General features: G+C 60.0%; 2 protein-coding genes across 2 annotated transcripts; one reads left to right on the top strand and one right to left on the bottom strand.

Moving 5' to 3' along the window:
- Positions 1-941: 941 nt before the first annotated feature.
- On the bottom strand, positions 942-7519 carry COX7A1 (cytochrome c oxidase subunit 7A1). The gene is made up of 4 exons (XM_073321632.2): positions 7318-7519; positions 2971-3060; positions 1839-1923; positions 942-1138 (listed from the first exon to the last, which is right to left on the bottom strand). Exons 1-4 carry the CDS (start codon positions 7330-7332, stop codon positions 1080-1082), a joined length of 249 nt encoding a protein of 82 aa, XP_073177733.1. The 5' UTR covers positions 7333-7519; the 3' UTR covers positions 942-1079.
- Positions 7520-8423: 904 nt separating this feature from the next.
- LOC140902063 (ribonuclease T2) lies at positions 8424-17139 on the top strand. Its single transcript, XM_073321713.1, has 10 exons — positions 8424-8494; positions 8842-8926; positions 9908-9965; positions 13517-13584; positions 13665-13722; positions 14442-14506; positions 14947-15060; positions 16118-16166; positions 16349-16423; positions 16867-17139. The coding sequence occupies exons 2-10, from the start codon at positions 8847-8849 to the stop codon at positions 17032-17034; spliced, it is 735 nt and encodes a 244-aa protein (XP_073177814.1). The 5' UTR covers positions 8424-8494; positions 8842-8846; the 3' UTR covers positions 17035-17139.
- The last annotated feature ends 333 nt before the right edge of the window (positions 17140-17472 follow it).

Genomic DNA, 17472 nt, shown 5'->3' with positions numbered 1-17472 from the left:
CCTGACTCCCCCTGGAGTTTCTACTATCTCCCTTGCTGCGGGTTAGGACAATTCCTGCTTGGCCTACCCACAATGGAGAACAGTGGCTCACCCTCCGCTTTATGTAGCTCTTAACGTAATTGACGACTGTTCTCAGGTCTCCCCTCAACCTTCTCTTCTCTAGACTAAACCTGCCTCCTTCTTTCAGCCTTTCCTCCTGGGTCAGGTTTTCTAAACCTGTCCTCGTTTGGGTCAATTGCCTCCAGTTTGCCCTGAGGCTGCTCAGCCTGACTCTGAGGACCAGGCAACTGATAGAACCCAGGAGTCCTGGTGGCTCCCAACCCCCTCTGTTCCAATCACTAGACCACTCATAGCTGTGAGACCCACTGAACTGGCCCCTGGGCAGCATGTTTATTCCACTGCCATCCGGCCCTGAAGTAACAACAATCCATAGCTCCAATAAAGGGCTTACAAAGGGCATCAGTAGCATTATGCTTATTTTGCAGATGGGGAAACTGAGGCACAGAGCGGTGATGTGCCTCACTCACTAAGCAGGCCAGTGGCAGAGCCAGGAATCAAACCCAGGTCCCTGTCCAGTGCTTTGCTCACTAGCCCACGCTTTCTCCACCAAAGCAAAGGCTTCAGTAAATAAATGAAGGAAACATGATAGACGAATTGGGGAAAGGGGGCATCAATTGCGGCGTCAGTGCCTCCTGCTGTCCATCCCTGTTAACCTGTGGAACCCTCTGCCACAGGATATTCCTGAAGCAAAGGCAGTGCGGGGTCAGCGGAGCTGGGAATCAGAATTTCTGAGTCTTACATCAAGCCCTGCAACTGCTGAGAGTCATTCCAGTATTTGGAAAGAAACAAAGCTGGTGCTGGATCCCCTCATTGTGCTCACTTTAGACCTGCCCCACTCACCCCCTGCCCCCCAAAGGGGGGGGTGTCTTACCCTGACACAGTTTTTAAAGGTGCTTTTTATTGATTTCTGACGGTAGGGGTTTTCTTAAAGTACATGGCTGTCTGCTCTCTGCTTCCAGCCCCAAACAGGCCCCTGTGGAGCAGGGGGAGAGGGGAACCAGCTAGTCCAGGCTGCCATCTCATTTATTCTTCTGGGGGAAAGCAGCTCTGACCAGCGAGAAGACGGAGTAACAGGAGCCTGGAACAGCAAGAGAATGACTGGTAGGATTCTCAGAATAGAAAGAGAGGCCCAAGTCCTCAACCATACCCCCTAATGCACACAGAACCCAGGAGTCCTGGCTCCCAGCCCCCCTGCTCTAAGCACTGGGAAATGCTACAACACCCCGCCTCATTCACAGCAGCAAAGCACATCTTTCCCCCTCAATACCTCTGCGAGTCCACAAAGGGGCTGATCTCAAATCAAAAGGGAAATGGACTAGAAAAGGATCATTACAACAAGGAGCAAAATAGGCTTCGATCAGTTTCATTTCTCTGTCTGGCCTGAAACACACAGTCTGGCCTGGGCTTTTATTTTAAGAGCTACCAGGGTTACATTGATGGCGGTCTCTCCCAACCCTAATATTCAAGGATTCAGATTGTGCTCATGACCCGGGGTGGGATTTGCTGCAGCTCCATTAAACAGCTAATAACTGAACCCAGAAGTGCTGATTCCTAGCTCCCTGCTCTAACCACTAGTCCCTGCATTAGAGCTAGAACCCAGGAGATCTAACTCCCAAACCCGCCCCCCCAACCACTAGACCCTAGTCCTCTGAAAGAGCTGTGAATAGAACCCAGGAGTCCTGACTCCCAGCCCCCAACCTGCTCTAACCACTACACCCCACTCCCCTCCAGGAGCCAGGGCTAGAACCCAGCCATTCTGAGCCGGGAGCAGCACCTACCAAAGACAGTAATGGCCATTGTGAGTCGATACAGCAAGCCATCCATGATGCCCCCTTTCAGATGCACGGGCAGGCCATTATCCGCCTAGGCACAGAAAGAAAACCGGGGGGGGGGTCAGGAAACCAGCCCCCACCCCCCAGTAACTGCAAGGGTCCCTGCACTTCCGAGCAATGGGGCATCCTTTATGCAGAGAATGGGACAAATTCAGAGAGTCTTCCCAGCCAGGAAAGGGCCGGTTGGGGGTGTGTGTAAAGGGGTGGACTGCGACTTTAAGGGCTAGAGGCCCAGAGCCAGCCAGCCAGCCCCATCCCCTTAGCCCTGCCCCCACTCCTGGGCTGGGGTGGGGTTAATTGGCAGAACCAGCTGGGTGCAGGGGAGCTGCTGTCCCTATAAAGAGCAGCAGGATGCCCCAGAGGGGGCTGACCAGGAAGGCAGCCCTTAGCTGGGATGGTTGCAGGCCTGGGTGAGCCCTGGGGGAGAGATGAGTGGCATGGACTGGCTGGAGGTTTAAGCATTGGATTTGGGGTAACAAATCCAGCCCCAAGGAGGGTGTTGCTGACCCAGATAAGAGTTTGCTCTCAGTGTGATTGAGGGAGCCCTGAGAAGTGGAGAAACTGAGGCAGGGATGCTATAGAGTGACCTCAGGCTCTGAGGGGGTGCACAGGAGGTAGCTGCCCCATTCTAGTGGGGGTCAATGTTCCATTTTTCTCTCCCCATTCCCCTCATTCATGCTGGGATCCCCACACCCTAACCCTACCAACACCCCCATGTGGCTACCATCCCTGTTTAATGGGTGGGGAAACTGAGGCACAGATAGCTGAAGGGACTTGAATCCCTACCCCCAAGATCCATGGCAGAGCTGGCAATAGTGCCCAGGAGTCCTGACCCCCCCTGCTCTAACCACTAGACCCCACTCCCCACCCAGAACTGGGGACAGAACCCAGGAGTCCTGGCTCCCACCCCCAACCCCCCCCCCCCGCACTCTAACCACTAGACCCCACTCCCCACCCAGAACTGGGGACAGAACCCAGGAGTCCTGACTGCCAACCCCCAACTCTACTCCATCCCCTGGCTCCTCCCTCTCCCTTCACCTTTCTTAACCCCCAAGAGCCAAGCTGGGGTCTGTCTCACCTGAAAGAGCTTCTGATGTTCGGGGACTTTGTTTTTCATCTGGTGGCGGGTGGAGGTGGCGAAGGAGCGGAGGGATCTCACGTGGGAGGTCTGTGACACGGCCAGGGGAGGGAGGATGGGGTTGGGGAGGACAAAGGGGATGAGGAACCTACAGAATAGAGTGAAATCAACCCCTCATCCCCCTAGGTCCCAGCCCCTGGTAGGAGATGGCCCAGTCCGGCTTGGTCCAGTTGTCTTGGCATTGATACCAGGGTAGTCACTCCTGGTTTACACCGGGCTGGGCGAGAGGGGAATGAGCCCCAGGGGAGTCACTCCTGATTTACACCGGGCTGAGTGAGACTAGAATCATCTTGCTGGGTTCTGGTTTCCACCCTGCTTTGCATCTAATGCAGGCAAATGCCAATACAAGGCCCAGGCCAGCAGAGAATCGGTCCCCGGTGTCACAAACCCCGGCTGAGGATCAGGACTCCTGGGTTCTGTTCCCGGGCTGGGAGGGGAGTGGGGTCTAGTGGGATAGAGATGGTGGGGAGGGCTGGGGGTCAGGACTCCTGGGTTCTGGGAGGGGAGTGGGGTCTAGTGGGTTGGAGCAGGGGGCCTGGCTGTCAAGATTCCCACATGCCAATCTAGAAGGGTTGGGCTGGATCAAGGGAGGGTGCAGGGCTGGGTGGTATAACAGACGGCTGGGTGCAGACCCGGGTTGTATAGTGGAGCCTGGTTCAGGAGCTCCCCGTCCTTCCACCGTGTGACACCCCAGGGCAGCTTCTGTTTCCTGAACAGGCAGAGTGAAAGCAGCAGCTGCTTGGAGCTTTCCCCTGGGGACGTGAAAGCACATGTGAAAGTGGGGCTGGCTATTGAGGCTGGGACAGCGAGACAGCCAGTGGGGACGAACAGCACCCAGGGTCTGCCTCATGGATTTATACTGCTGAGTAACGGGGTTCAGGATCTGACTCACGCTGCAGGATCTGGGCTGCCAGGAGCACGTGTGCATCTGATGGGGCCATAGTGAGGACCCGTCAGTTTGCTACAAGATTTCATGGTGCTGCAGAGGCTGCGAAGAAACTCTCAGAGTGGCAGAGGGGTCCAGATTTCCCAGGGCAGCCTCCCTAAGGCCACTGCTGGGAGAAGGACTGGGGATCCCACTGCTCACACCAATAGATCTAAAGTCACCTTGGGAAAGTGAAACTGCAGCTGCAGAGGCCTTTGTGCCCTTTCCTCTCCCTCCACCCCACCTCTGAGGTCTACCCCTCTTTACTCCCCCTTATCTATACCCTTCTTCTGCTTAGCCCCTGAAGCAGCTGATCTAATCCACCTAGAAAACATCCCTGCAGCCCACCAGGGACTTCGGAGGATTAACATCCACCATGGCATTTCAACACCCAAGCCTACTGCCCCACTCACTCCTCCCCCTTCCAAACTCTCTGCTCCCTGGCTCCAAAGCGTCATTTCCTACTGGGCAGGGAACATTTATTTCTACTGAGCTAGCCACCCCATGCAGTATTCTTCTTCTTTGTACACATAGCGACCCAGACGCCTTGATGAATCATAGAATCATAGAATATCAGGGTTGGAAGGGACCCCAGGTGGTCATCTAGTCCAACCCCCTGCTCAAAGCAGGACCAATTCCCAGTTAAATCATCCCAGCCAGGGCTTTGTCAAGCCTGACCTTAAAAACCTCTAAGGAAGGAGATTCTACCACCTCCCTAGGTAACGCATTCCAGTGTTTCACCACCCTCTTAGTGAAAAAGTTTTTCCTGATATCCAATCTAAACCTCCCCCACTGCAATTTGAGACCATTACTCCTCGTTCTGTCATCTGCTACCATTGAGAACAGTCTAGAGCCATCCTCTTTGGAACCCCCTTTCAGGTAGTTGAAAGCAGCTATCAAATCCCCCCTCATTCTTCTCTTCTGCAGGCTAAACAATCCCAGCTCCCTCAGCCTCTCCTCATAACTCATGTGTTCCAGTCCCCTAATCATTTTTGTTGCCCTTCGCTGGACTCTCTCCAATTTATCCACATCCTTCTTGTAGTGTGGGGCCCAAAACTGGACACAGTACTCCAGATGAGGCCTCACCAATGTCGAATAGAGGGGAACGATCACGTCCCTCGATCTGCTCGCTATGCCCCTACTTCTACATCCCAAAATGCCATTGGCCTTCTTGGCAACAAGGGCACACTGCTGACTCATATCCAGCTTCTCGTCCACTGTCACCCCTAGGTCCTTTTCTGCAGAACTGCTGCCGAGCCATTCAGTCCCTAGTCTGTAGCGGGGCATGGGATTCTTCCGTCCTAAGTGCAGGACCCTGCACTTATCCTTATTGAACCTCATCAGATTCATGAGATCAGGGCACCGAGTCAGAGTCAGCTCCTGCCTTGAAGGGCTCCCAGTCTAACCAGCCGAAGGAAGGCTGATTATCCCATTTTACAGAGGGGGAACCAGAGGCCCAGGGAGATGCAGTGACTCGCCCCAGGTCACACAGCGAGTCACAGCCCAGGCCACCCTTCCTCTGCCAGGCAGCCCTCTATCTAGCTGCTTACATGCCAGTCACTCTACCTAGCACCCATCCCTCCCTCTACTCACCATACCAACCCACCTGTCTACCGAATCTACATGCCAAAGCACACTGAGCGAGGTGCCAGGCAGATCCATTCCTGGGCGTGTTTCTCACCCCCTTTTTTTTACATTGCTTTGCAGTTTCGGGGGCTTTTTGTGCCTGCCCCTTCCCAGACACGTGACAACGCAGCCCAGTGGTACTTGAATTGTTTCCAGTTTGTGGGAATCTGTGTCTGTGTGTATATGCATGGGGCGGGGGTGGGGAGAAGAAGAGCTCTGGTTTGGGGGGTTTCCCAGAGTCATTATGGGATGGATCAGAAAACCAGAACCGGTAGGATCTGGTGAAAACGCTAAATGGACCAAAGCTGGAGTCTGGGCCTTTAATTGGGAATGTTCCCTGGCGCTTCCCCTGTCCGCCTGCACCTGTTGTCTTTGTCTTATACGCAGATGGGGAGGGCCTTGGGCCAGGCGCTGTGTGAGTTCGCAGTGGGGGCCTGGTCTGTGAGGGGGGCTCTCGGCACTACCGTAATACACCGAAGAGCCATAAAAATATACAGTGCCTAACACAATGGGCTCGTGGCCCATGTCTGAGGCGCTACCGTAATACACAATAAGTCTCGCAGTGCCTGGTCAAGCTCTTGCTTACCCAAGGTGTAAATCAGGAGTTGCTCCCAGTGTTTACACTGGGCTGAAACTGCAGCACAGCAGAGGAGGGTCAGGGCCTCACTATTTAAAGATACCAGACTGATGGGTTTAAAAAACCAGACTACAAAGGCGAAAAGCCAGTGCCCATCAGGGAGCAAAGGTTAGAGGCAGAGGCAAAGCGTAGGGGAGCAATTCACACACATGGGCTGCACCTGAAGGGGGCGGGGGGGGGTTTGAATCTTGGAAATGTTTAGATCTGGGGGGTTGGACCTGCTTGGAGCTGGGGGTGTCTGGGTTGTGAGGGGGTGTGTGGATCCAGGGAGAGGTTAGAGCTGAGGGGGTGCTTGGATTTGGATCGGGGGGGGGGGGGTTTGGATCTGAGCGGGGGTTGGAATGGGGGCTTAGATCTTGGTGGGGGCTGGATCCATGGGGGTGTTTAGATTGGGGGGTGGATCCACAGGTGTGTTTAGATTGGGGGGTGGACTTGGAGGGGGGCTGAATCCACAGGGGTGTTTAGATTGGGGGTGGATCCACAGGTGTGTTTAGATTGGGGGGTGGATTTGGAGGGGGGCTGAATCCACAGGGGTGTTTAGATTGGGAGGTGGATTTGGAGGGGGGCTGGATTCACAGGGGTGTTTAGATTGGGGGTGGATTCATGGATGTGTTTAGATTGGGGGATGAATCCAGAGCGGAGCTGGATCCATGGGAATGTTTAGATTGGGGGTGGATCCACGGGTGTGTTTAGATTGCGGGGGTGTCTGGAGGGGGGCTGGATCCACAGGGGTGTTTAGATGGGGGTGTCTGGAGGGGGGGGCTGGATCCACAGGGGTGTTTAGATGGGGGTGGATCTGGAGGGGGGCTGGATCCACGAGGGTGTTTAGATGGGTGGTGTGTGGAGGGGGGCTGGATCCACGGGGGTGTTTAGATGGGGGGTGGATCTGGAGGGGTCCGACTGGGGACTTGCACCCTGATGAGGGGGCTGGGGCTGGCGGGGTGCTTGGGCCGTGGGGGGGGGGGTGGCTTTGCGCTGCGGAGGTGGGGGGCGGGCTGGAACTTGTGCCTGTTCCCAGTTAGTAAGGGCCGGGGGGCAGGGTCTGAGAAGCCAGGTCGGTTGGACCCCGCGGGCCCCGCGAGGGCTCGGCGGTCGTTACCAGAAGGGCCTGCATCGTCCTGGGCCGGGGCCGCGCTCTCCTCTCCTCTCTTCTCGTCGCCTGTCTCCGTCTCTCCTGGCCCCTCTGCCCCTCGCCCTCTGTCCCAGCCTTACAAGGACGCTGCCTGGCGGGGGGCTGGCTCGCTGCCCGTCCCGCTGCCAGACTAAGGGCAGCAGCTGAGCTCAAATTGCACGCTGAAGCCGAGAGACCTTGGCACCTTTCCGGGGCCATGGACTCCCCCCACGGCCTCCTCGGGGGGTGGGGAGAGAGGACAGGGAAGGTCCCAAGAGGAGGGAGAATAGAGGCCTGAGGCTTAGGCCCTTGAGGAACAGGAAAGAGCCCCCCCGAGAACCCACCCCCCCAGGGCCCATAGAGGGCGGATCGGGGGCATGGCCGGAGAGCCCTGCGCTGTGACTGTTCTCTGCCCCCCAGGGCCCATAGAGGGCGGATCGGGGGCATGGCCGGAGAGCCCTGCACTGTGACTATTCTCTGCCCCCCAGGGCCCATAGGGGGTGGATCGGGGGCATGGCCGGAGAGCCCTGCGCTGTGACTATTCTCTGCCCCCCAGGGCCCATAGGGGGTGGATCGGGGGCATGACCGGAGAGCCCTGCACTGTGGCTGTTCTCTGCCCCCCAGGGCCCAGAGAGGGTGGACTGGGGACATGGCTGGAGCGCCCTGCTCTGTGACTGTTCTCTGCCCCCCAGGGCCCATAGGGGGCGGATCGGGGGCATGGTCGGAGAGCCCTGCGCTGTGACTGTTCTCTGCCCCCAGGGCCCATAGGGGGCGGATCGGGGGCATGACCGGAGCACCCTGCGCTGATTATTCTCTGCGCCCTGGGGCTGCTCCTCTGTAATCCCTGGTAGGCACCTCCTCACCTGAGATGATCTCCCCCCATCCTCTCCCTTTACTGAGTATGGAGTAAGAGGAACATCCATCATGGATCCACTTTGGGCAGCTCCCCAGATCCCCCCTCCCAGCACCCACCCAGCCACCGAACTTCCTGATGGTGGCAGCTGAAGGCCCCCACGGTCCCCAGACATCTGTGCTCGAGGGGCGTGTTCTGCTGCATGAAGAAGTGAAACCAGCTTGAGGGGTTTCCATTTTTGGCTCCCCGGCTGCTCCACCCTTCGGCCTGGCAGCTTCTCTCTCTGGCGCCAGCCGGATCGGACCGAGCAGGGTAAGCTGGAAGTTTGTGAACTGAGCTTTCCAAGCCCAGATCCCTCCAGATTCCCGACTCCCAGCCCCCAGCATCCTCCTCCTAGTGCGCCCCATTAACTCCCCCGGGGAGGTAACCGAGAGGTGCCGGATCCAACCCAGGGCTCCCACCCTGGGGTGCTGGCTGTGTGTGGCAGTTGCCCAGCGCACAGACCCAGAGATGTCTGGCCGAATCCGCCCCTGGGCAGTGACTTCCACCAAGGACGGGTGCCACCCCGGGGGGTTTGGCAGGACATGGCCCGTGCAGTACGGGGACAACTGTGGCCGCCGTTGCTCCCCCGTGTCAGTGGTTTGGCGCTTGCCTTGCAGGGACGATGGTGCGAGGGGCTCTGCTGGTGTTCCTGTGGCTGGCCGGAGCGGAGATGCTCCGGGAGGAACGGGTGGAGCGAATCGGGTAGGTGCCACCGGCAGTGAGTGCTCCTTTGCATTGGTGCCCACTGGCTCCAGCCCTGGGGGGGGGCAGAGAGGGGTCCAGGGCCCCCGTTCCTATTCTTAGGGACCAGCTGAGAGCTCGCTGGACCTGTAGGCACACTGATCCCCATCCCCAGCCGGCTTCAGACGGGGATTCTGGGGGGACTGACCCTAGATTACAGCTTCGAGTCCCCACCTGCCCTGCAAGCAAGTTGCAGAGCATTCCCTAGCTAGGGACTCTCCCCACTCATCCAGGGGGCAGGGAGGAGGGTTTAGCATTGGTGACCGTGTGGAGTGCAACGTCTGGTTAAGAAACACAGAGGTAGGAGCAGGGGAAAGCCCCTTGGGAATCTCTCTTCCCACCTTGCAGGGGGTCTCCCAGCGTAGGAGGTGGGTTGGGGACATGGCCGGAGCGCACTGGGCTGTGGCTATTCTCTGGCCCCCAGAGGCAGACCGGGAGCGTGGCTGGAGGGCCTTGTGCTGTTCCTATTCTCCACTCCTAAGGGGACAGAGTGTGAGTTAGGGCTGCCCTGGCAGGGCCAAGAATGGGGATGGCGGGGGAAAGGACAAAGGGGGCTTAAAGCCACCTTCCATCCTGTCCCTGTCCCAAGTGCAGAAAGGGGGTGACTCCGAATCAGCTCCATATTTTCCACTTCCTGTCTCTCTTAGCTACTTGTGCAGCCCCCCATTGCCGCAGCATCTCGGTACCTCAGTCTTTGGTACTTTTAGCCTCACAACCCCGCCCCTGCCAGGCAGGGCAGGGCTAGGCTATCACCCCCATTGTACATATGGGGAAACTGAGGCACAGACTAAGTGACTCACCCAAGGCCAAGGAATCTGTAGGGAGCTGGGATTTGAAGCCACCTACCCCTAGGCCACCCTTCCTTTCCGCTTCCCCATCTCCTTCCCCGCACCCGCCCCAGCCCCTGTGTGGTCTCTGCAAAGCTCTGCTCTGCCTCTCTAGGTTTTGCAGCTGGAAGTGCATGAAGTTTGTCCAGATGTGGCCGGGATCATTCTGCGTGGTGAGTGCCCGCTGTCCCACCCCCAAACCTTCCCCCCTATATCTGATCCCTGCCCCACAGCACCTCTGCTCCTCCAGCCCCCATACCTGGCCGCTGCTGCCACCTACAGGTAGCAAGTGGAACAACCACAAGCACAGTATGAATTACACATTCGGGACTTAAAGCAGGGGTGGCTGCTTGCCAATGCTGGGCCCGTGGTCTGACCTAGGGCAGGGAATGTGGGGCCAGCTGGGCCCGTGGTCTGACCTAGGGCAGGGAACATGGGGCCGGCTGGGTCTGTGGTCTGCCCTAGAGCAGGGGATGTGGGGCCGGCTGGGCCCATGGTCTGACCTAGGTCTGAGGACGTGGGGCCAGCTGGGCCTGTGGTCTGACCTAGGGCAGGGAATGTGGGGCCAGCTGGGCCCGTGGTCTGACCTAGGGCAGGGAATGTGGGGCCAGCTGGGCCTGTGGTCTGACCTAGGGCAGGGAACATGGGGCCGGCTGGGTCTGTGGTCTGCCCTAGAGCAGGGGATGTGGGGCCGGCTGGGCCCGTGGTCTGACCTAGGTCTGAGGACGTGGGGCCAGCTGGGCCTGTGGTCTGACCTAGGGCAGGGAATGTGGGGCCAGCTAGGCCCGTGGTCTGACCTAGGGCAGGGAACATGGGGCCGGCTGGGTCTGTGGTCTGCCCTAGAGCAGGGGATGTGGGGCCGGCTGGGCCCATGGTCTGACCTAGGTCTGAGGACGTGGGGCCAGCTGGGCCTGTGGTCTGACCTAGGGCAGGGAATGTGGGGCCAGCTGGGCCCGTGGTCTGACCTAGGGCAGGGAATGTGGGGCCAGCTGGGCCTGTGGTCTGACCTAGGGCAGGGAACATGGGGCCGGCTGGGTCTGTGGTCTGCCCTAGAGCAGGGGATGTGGGGCCAGCTGGGCCCGTGGTCTGACCTAGGTCTGAGGACGTGGGGCCAGCTGGGCCTGTGGTCTGACCTAGGGCAGGGAATGTGGGGCCAGCTGGGCCCGTGGTCTGACCTAGGGCAGGGAATGTGGGTCCAGCTGGGCCCGTGGTCTGACCTAGGGCAGGGAACATGGGGCCGGCTGGGTCTGTGGTCTGCCCTAGAGCAGGGAATGTGGGGCCGGCTGGGCCCATGGTCTGACCTAGGGCAGGGAATGTGGGGCCAGCTGGGCCCGTGGTCTGACCTAGGGCAGGGAATGTGGGGCCAGCTGGGCCCGTGGTCTGACCTAGGGCAGGGAATGTGGGGCCAGCTGGGCCCGTGGTCTGACCTAGGGCAGGGAACATGGGGCCGGCTGGGTCTGTGGTCTGCCCTAGAGCAGGGGATGTGGGGCCGGCTGGGCCCATGGTCTGACCTAGGTCTGAGGACGTGGGGCCAGCTGGGCCCGTGGTCTGACCTAGGGCAGGGAATGTGTGGCCAGCTGGGCCCGTGGTCTGACCTAGGGCAGGGAACATGGGGCCGGCTGGGTCTGTGGTCTGCCCTAGAGCAGGGGATGTGGGGCCGGCTGGGCCCGTGGTCTGACCTAGGTCTGAGGACGTGGGGCCAGCTGGGCCTGTGGTCTGACCTAGAGCAGGGAACATGGGGCCGGCTGGGTCTGTGGTCTGCCCTAGAGCAGGGAATGTGGGGCCGGCTGGGCCCATGGTCTGACCTAGGTCTGAGGACGTGGGTCCAGCTGGGCCCGTGGTCTGACCTAGGGCAGGGAATGTGGGGCCAGCTGGGCTCGTGGTCTGACCTAGGGCAGGGAACATGGGGCCGGCTGGGTCTGTGGTCTGCCCTAGAGCAGGGGATGTGGGGCCGGCTGGGCCCATGGTCTGACCTAGGTCTGAGGACGTGGGGCCAGCTGGGCCTGTGGTCTGACCTAGGGCAGGGAATGTGGGGCCAGCTGGGCCCGTGGTCTGACCTAGGGCAGGGAATGTGGGGCCAGCTGGGCCCGTGGTCTGACCTAGGGCAGGGAACATGGGGCCGGCTGGGTCTGTGGTCTGCCCTAGAGCAGGGGATGTGGGGCCGGCTGGGCCCGTGGTCTGACCTAGGTCTGAGGACGTGGGGCCAGCTGGGCCTGTGGTCTGACCTAGGGCAGGGAATGTGGGGCCAGCTGGGCCCGTGGTCTGACCTAGGGCAGGGAATGTGGGGCCAGCTGGGCCCGTGGTCTGACCTAGGGCAGGGAACATGGGGCCGGCTGGGTCTGTGGTCTGCCCTAGAGCAGGGGATGTGGGGCCGGCTGGGCCCGTGGTCTGACCTAGGTCTGAGGACGTGGGGCCGGCTGGGCCCGTGGTCTGACCTAGGTCTGAGGACGTGGGGCCAGCTGGGCCTGTGGTCTGACCTAGGGCAGGGAATGTGGGGCCAGCTGGGCCCATGGTCTGACCTAGGTCTGAGGACGTGGGGCCAGCTGGGCCCGTGGTCTGACCTAGGGCAGGGAATGTGGGGCCGGCTGGGTCTGTGGTCTGCCCTAGAGCAGGGGATGTGGGGCCGGCTGGGCCCGTGGTCTGACCTAGGTCTGAGGACGTGGGGCCAGCTGGGCCTGTGGTCTGACCTAGGGCAGGGAATGTGGGGCCAGCTGGGCCCATGGTCTGACCTAGGTCTGAGGACGTGGGGCCAGCTGGGCCCGTGGTCTGACCTAGGGCAGGGAATGTGGGGCCAGCTGGGCCCGTGGTTTGACCTAGGTCTGGGGACGTGGGGCCAGCTGGGCCCGTGGTCTGACCTAGGGCAAGGAATGTGGGGCCAGCCAGGTAAGTGGTCTGCCCTAGAGCAGGGGACGTGGGGCCGGCTGGGTCTGTGGTCTGCCCTAGAGCAGGGGACGTGGGGCCGGCTGGGTCTGTGGTCTGCCCTAGAGCAGGGGACGTGGGGCCGGCTGGGTCTGTGGTCTGACCTGAGGTGGGGGAGAATACCAGGTTAGACTGGTCTGGACCTGGTGGGGCTGGGGGTGGGGGATCCCAGGTTAGATGGGCCTGTAGCTCCGACGCAGGGGTGCAATGCCAAACTAGATGGACCCATTGCTCTGATCCTCTGGCTGGCGTTATGGAGCGTCCGACCCCTGGGTAGGAGCAAGGTGACAACCTAGCCCTCCCCGGCACCGTGAGACACTCGCTGCCTGACTGGATATTGTCATTTCAGTCGGACGGGTCTAAACAACCCCTGTGGGTAGACGGGCGACCATCTGAGCGGACTCCCCGGGGTGCGTCAGGGCAGGGTAGCCTGAGCTGGAACATGTGCTCCCATGGCTCCCCCCCCCCCACCTCCCCGTTCTGGGAAGGGGTCCCCAGGTGGTATTTTTTTGGTTTATAACAGCATCAGGTTAAGCTCACACCCTGCCGCCCCCGGCTGGGTAGGTGGTGGTATCACCGTGCTACTGATGGGGAAAATGAGGCACGGGGAGGGGGTGTGATTGGCTCAAGGGCAGGCAGGGAGAGCCAAGACTGGAACCCTGTCCCCTTGCTCTAACCACTAGACCCCACTCCCTTCCCCGAGCTGGGGATAGGACCCAGGAGTCCTGATTCCAGTGGGAATAGCTCAGTGAGGGGTGGTGGGCTAAACTGGGACGTGACCATTTCCCCGTTCCTTTGCCTGGAGGCTCTAGGGCCGAGGTTCGACTGTGTCATCCCGGAGTCTGCCGACAGCTGGACCATCCACGGGCTCTGGTGAGAGACGCCCCTCGAGGCAGGTGGGAGGCGTGGGGTCAAAGTGGCCTTTCCCCTGACTCTGTGCCCCTTGATCCCAGGCCCAGCAATGTCATGAACTGCTGCAGCTGCTGGCAGCTCTTCCCCTCTGACCTGATGGTAAGTGATGCCCTGCTGACCCCACATCCAGACGTCCTGATCCAACCACAGCAGGGCTGGGAGCCAGGACTCCTGGGTTCCCTGCCCAGCTCTGGGAGGGGAGGGGAGGGGAGGGGAGTCTAGTGGTTAGAGTGGGGTGGGTGTTGAGAGCCAGGACTCCTGGGTTCTGTTCCTGGCTCTTCCACATACTCCCTGTCTGACCTTGGGCGGGCCAAGTCTCCCCCCCGGGTGCCTCAGTTTCCCCATGTGTGAGAGAGGTACTGGTGTGAATGGATGCAAAGCCGTGGGGAATCTAGTCCCTTCTCCTGGAGTCTCCTTGGTAGCCGTGGGTAAGGGGCCAACTGCTCCAGACCCTGAATCATATACGGGCAGAGCAGGGCTGAGGGTTAGATCTGCGGAATGGAAAGAATAAATCCCCCCTTATGTGACTCCACCCTAGGGGTACGTGGCTGAGAGACTGGGGGGGGGGGCTGCTGCCTCCTCTTGGAGTCCTGGCAGGGGGGATGGGGAGGAAGGGGTGATTCCCCGGCTTGGGGGGCACTGATGGATTGTGGTCTCATCTCAGAGGGGATGGAGCTGGAGTGCAGCCTGCTGGGATCTGATGTCTCCTCTGTACAGGGGAGGGTGACCCTGGGCCAAATTGTGGGACCCCTCTCCCCCCCCGGCCCAGGACAAGGGAGGGGCCTCTCAGCCTTACCTGCTTTTCTCTCCTACGCCAGGATCTGCCCCAGCAGCTGGCCCAGCACTGGCCCAGCTTCCTCAACGCCAGCAGCTTCAAATTCTGGTGAGTGGGGTGGCCGGGGAGTGTTGGGGGGGGAATCTCAGGCCCATCAGGGGGAGGAGTGGCTGGGTTGGTGGTGGAGGGGAGGGGATCCAGGGGGGAATCCGCTGTGGACATGTGGGGGGAGGTTAGAGCTCAGACTCGGGGTGCGAAATGGGGCAAGCTGCAGGGAGAAAACGTGGGGGGGGCACTGCAGGGGAGGGAGCTGTGGGGGGGGGAAGCTGCAGAGGAGAAAGTTGGGCGGGAGGGTAGTGGGGAGGCCGCAGAGAGGATACTCAAGAGGCCATAGGCACAGGTGGGTGTGTGGAGGCTGCCCTATAGGGTCGGGTGTCATGGCTGGCAGATCCCACTGCCCCCCCCCCCCAGTCTGGATTTCCAGCATGGGGCCTGGAGGGGGGGATGTGACTGACTCATGGGCATTTATTTCCCCCCCACCACCATAGGAGGGAAGAGTGGCAGAAGCACGGGACCTGCGCTGGGTGCATGGAGGCCTTGAGCTCCCCCAGCAAGTACTTCGGGGCGGCCCTCGGCTTGCGCACCACGTACAACGTCGACGGGTGAGCCAGGCACGGGGTGAGCCGGGCAGCCAGGCCGGATAGCAAGGGAGAATAGCCCCCTGCGGGGGGGGGGCACACTTCCAACGCCCACCCCACCCCACCCCTTGGTGACAGCAAAGCTCCCACCGGGGCAGGGGCTTGGTCGTTCACTGGCTTTGGGTTATGGGCTGCGCGACTGGGATTCCTCATGGGGGAGACGGGGATCTGCCACAAGGGGATCTCTCATGAAGGGATCTAGGGGGTGGAGCTCTGTATGGAGGGGATCGCTCAGTGTTGGGGGATCTATAGTGAGGGGATCTCTCAGTGCTGGGGGATCTCTCAGTATCGGCGGATTCATAGAATCATAGAATATCAGGGTTGGAAGGGACCTCAGGAGGTCATCTAGTCCAACCCCCTGCTCAAAAGCAGGACCAATCTCCAATTAAATCATCCCAGCCAGGGCTTTGTCAAGCCTGACCTTAAAAACTATTATAGTGAGGGGAGCTCAGTGTTGGGGATCTATAGAGGGGGGATCTCTCAGTGTTGGGGGATCTGTTGTCAGTAATCTCTCAGTGTTGGGGAATCTGTAGTCGGGGGGATCTCTCAGTGTTGGGAAATCTGTAGTTGGGGATCTCTCAGTGTTGGGGGATCCCTCAGTGTTGCGGGGATTCTCTCAGTGTTGGGGGATTATAGTGAGGGGAGCTCAGTGTTGGGGATCTCTCTTTTAGGGGGCTGTACAGTTTGGGGTTGGGACAATCTGTAACAGGGGTCTGGCTTTCTCTCGGGGATCGATGTACAGTACTGGGGTCTCTCGGGGGAGCTACAGCAGGGCGATCTACAGTTCAGCACTCTCTCTCTCAGGGGGATGTTTATGGGGTGAATAGGGTCTCTGTCGGGGGGGTGGTTCTGTCTATGGGGAAGGTGGGGCTCCCTCTCTTCGGGCAGTGCTCTATGGGGTGGGGTCGGGGCTCATGGAGGAGGCTGGTGTTCTGGTGGCACTGCAATGCTGGGGGTCGTGGGGTGATTTTACCTCCCCCTGCCCCTCCGTCTGACCCCAATTCCTTTCCCTTTCGCACAGAGCATTCCAGAGAGCCGGGATCCTCCCGTCCTGCAATCACAGCTACCAGGTACCCTGAGCGCGCCTGCCCCACAGACTCCCTAGGGCTCAGTTCATCCCGCCCCTTGGGATCCCTGGCCTTTTCCAGCTGGGTTTGCCCTCGGCGGAGGATGGTTTGTGGAGGGGGGAATTCCCTCCCCCATCACCCCTGCAGCGTCCTGCTTGCTGACCTGTCCCATCCTGCCTCCACAGCTCCACACCCTCCAGGAGGCTTTGGTGCCCATCCTGGGGAAGGAGCATGAGCTGCAGTGTGTGACCGACCACCAGGTGGGTGCCTTTCTCGCGCTCTCCAGGGGCCTGTGGGCAACAGCTGTGGGGTAGGGTAGGAACCACCAGGGATTCTGGGTAATAAACAGTGGGGCGCTGGGTGAGAGCAGAGCCTATGGGGCACTCTGGAAAACAGAGGCTGAGGTGCTGGGGTTGGGCAGAGCCCCAGGGGATACTGGGTAACAGAGAATGGGACATGGGGGTTGGGCAGGGAGATTGTGGGTGCTGGGGCCGAGCAGGGGCTTGGGGTCACAGAAAATGGGGCCGTGGGGCTGGGTAGGGCTGTGTGTTTTTGTTGAGCCTCTGGGGCCTTCTGCTGAAGCTATGAGAGGATCTGGCCCTCCTGCAGCAGGGAGTTTCGCAGGTCACTGCGTGGCAAAGCTTTTACTTCTGCTCCTCAGTTCTATGCCTCACCACCCTTCTTCCCTCTCACTGTGCCACAGGCCCGCCAGGTCCTGGTGCAGCTCAAGGTCTCGCTCTTCAGCAACTTCTCTGCTGGGTGCCTGGAGGAGGGAGCCTGGGATTTCTCCCCCTACCGGCCCTGCGAAAACCAGAGACGCGTCTTCTACTTCCCTCCGAACCAGAAGAACCCACGGGACCCCTGCCCCTGACTGGTGGTGGGGGTGTGGTTGGAGGGTCTTGTGGCTCAGCAGCAGAGAGCCCCAGGGAAAGCTGGAAATCAGGGGCCCTGTCACCAGAATAAAGTCCTTGGGAAGGAGCTACTGAATCTCGTGCATGCGATTATTTTGTTAGCATGGCCCCTGCTACAGAACCATGGCTGCTGGCTACACGGGACCCAGGCATCCAGGACCCAATGTTGTTAAAAGGGGAACAAATTCCATGGCGGAGGGGGTAAAGGGAGAGTGCCCCCTAGAAGGCATCTGCCTCGCTCGTCTGTACCTGGCACAGACAAGCGGGGCAGTGAGGAGGTGGGGGTGACAACGGGAATGCCTGGCCCTCAAGGCTGAGCTTACCAACCCAGCCCCCCTGCTCTAACCACTGGACTCCACTCCTCTCCCAGGGCCAGGAATGGAACCCAGGAGTCCTGA

The sequence above is a fragment of the Lepidochelys kempii genome, chromosome 23 (genome assembly GCF_965140285.1).
Source record: "Lepidochelys kempii isolate rLepKem1 chromosome 23, rLepKem1.hap1, whole genome shotgun sequence".
In the NCBI taxonomy this organism is placed as follows: Eukaryota; Metazoa; Chordata; order Testudines; family Cheloniidae; genus Lepidochelys; species Lepidochelys kempii.
This window is presented reverse-complemented; position numbering and strand designations above follow the sequence as displayed.